The sequence below is a fragment of the Bison bison genome, unplaced genomic scaffold (genome assembly GCF_000754665.1).
Source record: "Bison bison bison isolate TAMUID 2011002044 unplaced genomic scaffold, Bison_UMD1.0 scf7180017864353, whole genome shotgun sequence".
NCBI lineage: Eukaryota > Metazoa > Chordata > Mammalia > Artiodactyla > Bovidae > Bison > Bison bison.
The window spans coordinates 4,711,723-4,715,821 of record NW_011494925.1 but is presented as its reverse complement, the minus strand read 5'-3'; the positions used below and the strand labels follow the sequence as shown (position 1 = coordinate 4,715,821).

The following is a 4,099-nucleotide window of genomic DNA, read 5'->3' as shown; positions in this document are numbered from 1 at the left end:
TATTAAATCGTGTTTGAGAATTGAGAAGCCCCATGGCTGTTGTAGCTGAAACTTTTTAAGTCATTTTTGCGTTGTATCCAAGATGTGCTGTGATGATAATTCGCCCCATTACATTTCATTGAGAATCAGTGTTTCTGAGACACTGAAATATCTTTTCAGGGACTCTTTCCCGCCCCCTCCCCCCCACACCTGTGTGGTTTTCTCTTTGTTAATTTCTTGCATTTCAGATGGGTAACTCTCAAGTTTCAGTTAAACCGTGATGTGATGCAAAATGGCTCTCATTTCTCTTACAACATCTTACCTTTTATTCTGCCCTGTGTTTATATTTGTCCCCTTTTAAGGCAGGGTAATGGCACCCCACTCCAGTACTCTTGCCTGGAAAATCCCATGGATGGAGGGGAGGAAAATCCCATGGGCTGCAGTCCATGGGGTGGTTAGGAGTCGGACACGACTGAGCGACTTCACTTTCACTTTTCACTTTCATGCACTGGAGAAGGAAATGGCGACCCACTCCAGTGTTCTTGCCTGGAGAATCCCAGGGACGGGGGAGCCTGGTGGGCTGCTGTCTATGGGGTTGCACAGAGTCGGACGCGACTGAAGTGACTTAGCAGCAGCAGCAAGGCAGGGTAAACCATTATTAAAGAAGGCTCTTTTGAGAAATATTTAAAAACCAATGTTCTTGCTGTCACAACAAGTTTTTGGTAACTGGTAATAGTTGCAAAAGTTACTGGGAACTCACAAATATTAAAAAATTAAAATAACTGCTGAAATCTCACAATTAGTTTTTACAAAGATGAGTGTATGTGTTTTTTATTTCTCCTGGTGAGGAGCTCAGGTCCCATAGCTGTGGCTCCAGAGCGCAGGCTCGTGGTTGAGGTGTCCCGGCTTAGCTGCTCTGAGGCACCTGGGATCTTGCCAGACCAGGGATCGATCCAGTGTCCCTTGCATTGCAAGGTGGACTCCTAACCTGCCGACCACCAGGGAAGCCCTCAAAATTACTTGAAACACAAGAGTTCTTCATTGTGGGAATTCTCAGGCTCACAGTAGTTGGGATCTTTTATCTTTGTGGGGAGGGTTACTGTATGTCCCAGACACAGCTCAAATCACTAGAATAATTTGTATTCAGGCTCTTTTCTGTCTCAAGAACCTCCTCACTGTCCCCACCCCCCATACACTGGTTTGGTGGGTCTTTTTTTCCCCCCATGAAGAGGAACAGCTTGGAAGGGGCATCCTCACAGCCTTTGGGTTGGGGAGACCCCGCTACCTGAGCATGCAGTTTGCTGTCCTCCCTGAGCGCCAGCTGCCATTTAGGGGCGTCACTGCAGGTTTGGGGCTTCCCAGGTGGCTCAGTGGTAAAGAATCCGGCGGCAGTGCAGGAAACACAAGAGACTCAGGCGCCATCCTTGGGTCGGGAAGATCCCCTGGGGTAGGAAATGGCAACCCACCGCAGTATTTATTCTTGCCTGGAGGATCCCATGAACAGAGGAGCCTGGTAGGGTCACAAAGAGTCGAACATGACTGAGCAATTGAGTGCACACGCGCCCACACACACACACACAAACACACACACACATACTGCAGATATTACATCTGGGTTTTAAGGAAGGGAGTGGGGCTGCTAGGCGAATCTCCCACTCAGATTGTTCCAGGATCACCTCCCGGGCAGTAGGGGCCGCAGGGGTGTCTCTTCCTGACCCCTCTGCTGCTCTGTCCTTTCGAGTTTTACTGCATCACCATGTGCGTGCACCCCGCTTTTGGAGAGAAAGTCTGTATTCTGGACTTGCAGACCTGAAGTCTTTCGGGGTCCGGTATGGAGAATTCTAGAAACTTGCTGCGCATGCGAGGCTCAGCTCTTCCCCTTACGAGCCCCTGACCCAAGGATGGTTCAGCGTTTGGAACAGTCAAGCTGAGTTTACCCCAGAGCACCTGCCTCTTCCCCCAGCAGCCACTGGACAGGGTCACTCCCATCCCCTGGGCCCCTCCCTGACCGAGGGTACAGCAGGTGGGCGAGGGCTCCACCACCCACCACGAGGCCTTCCAAAGCCGCGTCGCCTGCGTGAGCCTGCAGGCAGGCCCCGGGGGGTGGGAGCGGGGTCCCCACTCAAGGAGGGGCACTATTTCTCTGGGGCATTCCCCTCAACCCCCACCCTGGGAAGCAGATTGGGGGAGGTGAGGGGAGGGATGGTGAGACATAGGCTTACAGGACGGTCACGGGGCCCGTTCTGGGCCAGACCAGTGGTCCATAGTTTCTGAAGCAGTTGCAGGCTCCCTGGGGGTGCAGGGGGGGAGAACACTCTTTCCTGGCCCTGCCTCTGCGTGACCACGGGCTGAAAGTTGCAGAAAGCCCTATCTGTCATAAAGAATTAAGTCCTTATTTCTGTGTTTTGATACAGCTGGTCCCTGTCTGTTAACTAGTAGTGGGGTAGTTACATGTCACTAGATAGGCAGCTATGTTATCTTCCTTTGCATTCTACTGAGTCACTTAATTGAGAAGTAAATATTAAATAATGCTGGTTTGCCCTCGAGTTTGGTCTGCCCTTAAGAGAGAGCTGCTGATCCATCCGGGCACTGGATTGCACTGTTCCTGAGCTCCACTGGCCTCCCCGCTGCGGGGTGCAGGGCAGTTTGGGTGAGCTCCATGGTCTCCGGTCCTGATGAGAAACACTAACATCACACTTTGCGTTTCAATCCTGCAGGAGCAAAGCCACACCGTTGCTGCTTCCCAGAAGACGTCTCCTTGACCGTGCTCTCCAATGGAGACCAAAGCCACACACTTGGAAACAGCCCATCAGGAAGAGCGGCCGGGGAGCCCGGCGCGGGGATCGCGGCCTGCGTGTCCATACTTGAAAGCAGCAGCAGGGACGCTCCCAGGAGACCCGAGCCGCCTCGGTGTTCTGTGGACTTGAAGACGCCAGCGTGTGGCCCCCAGCAGGAGGGCCCGGGCCCCAGGGACGCGGCTGACCTCCCTCCACGCCCGGCCCAGGCGGCGGGTCTGCAGCCGCCCTCTGAGAGCCAGGCCGCCTACCCCCGGGAGAGGCCGCCGGATTTGCACACCAAGGAGCACCCCACAGCGGGGAAGCGGGCGCCGGCCCCAGACCTGGTCCCATTGGACCTGAGCGAACGGTCCTCGCGGGACGACCCCGGCCGCCGGGAGCCGGCCTCCTCGCTGCAGGCGGCGCTGGCCGTGCACCCGTGTCCATACTGCGGCCACAAGACCTACTATCCCGAGGTGCTCTGGATGCACAAGCGTGTCTGGCACCGGGTCAGCGGCCAGGCCGTGGCCCCGCAGTGGACTCAGCCCAACGGCTACAAGAGCATCAGGAGCAACCTGGTGTTCCTGGCCCGGAGCGGACGCACGGGCCCCCCGCCTGCCCTCGGGGGCAAGGAGTGCCAGCCTCTGCCCATCGCCCGGTTCACCCGCACCCAGGTGCCGGGCGGGGCGCCAGGCCCCAAAGGCAGCCCCTCGCCCCTGGGGGTGCCCACGAAAGCCGCCGGCCTGCCCAGGAGCAAGGAGGGCCACCCTGGGGCGCCCTGTACACTCTGGACGGCCGGCCCCGACGGGACCCGGCAGACTCGGCCTGGCCCCAGCCCGGAGCAGCCTCCGCCCAAGCCCAAACAGGAGGCCAGCCCCAGACCCGGGGCCACGGGAGGCAGTGGGGGCTTCAGCAGAAGCGCCACCCCAACGCCCACTGTCATCACCCGGGCAGGCCCCCAGGCCCCTGCCAGCGGCAGGCAGGGGGCAGGCCTCGGGCCCCCAAATAAGCACAGTGCCCCGGACCCCCCCAAAGCCAAATTCAGCCCTCAGCCTCAGGGTCAGCCGCACGGGAAAGGCGACGGGGCCACCCCTCTACCTCCCCGGGAGCCCCCCTCCAAGGCTGGCTCCAGAGGGCCCGCAGTCCCTCAGGGCCCACCTGCCCCACACCCTGTCAAGCAGGAGCCGGCGTCCGAGGGCCCCGAGAAGCGCCTGGACCTCCTCAGCATCTTCAAGACGTACATCCCGAAGGACCTGGCTTCCCTCTACCAGAGCTGGGGCGCCAGCAGCCCTGTGCTCGAGCGCAGAGGTGAGAGCTGCGGCCCGGCCTGCCTGCCCCCAGGACCT

General features: G+C 58.4%; 1 protein-coding gene across 1 annotated transcript in view; it reads left to right on the top strand.

Moving 5' to 3' along the window:
* ZNF516 (zinc finger protein 516) overlaps nucleotides 1-4,099 on the top strand; it is a 63,984-nt gene that overhangs the window by 39,973 nt on the left and 19,912 nt on the right. The window contains exon 4 of the mRNA XM_010855057.1: nucleotides 2,697-4,061. Within this exon, the coding sequence (XP_010853359.1) occupies nucleotides 2,697-4,061 (1,365 nt within the window). The remainder of the gene's footprint in view (nucleotides 1-2,696; nucleotides 4,062-4,099) is intronic.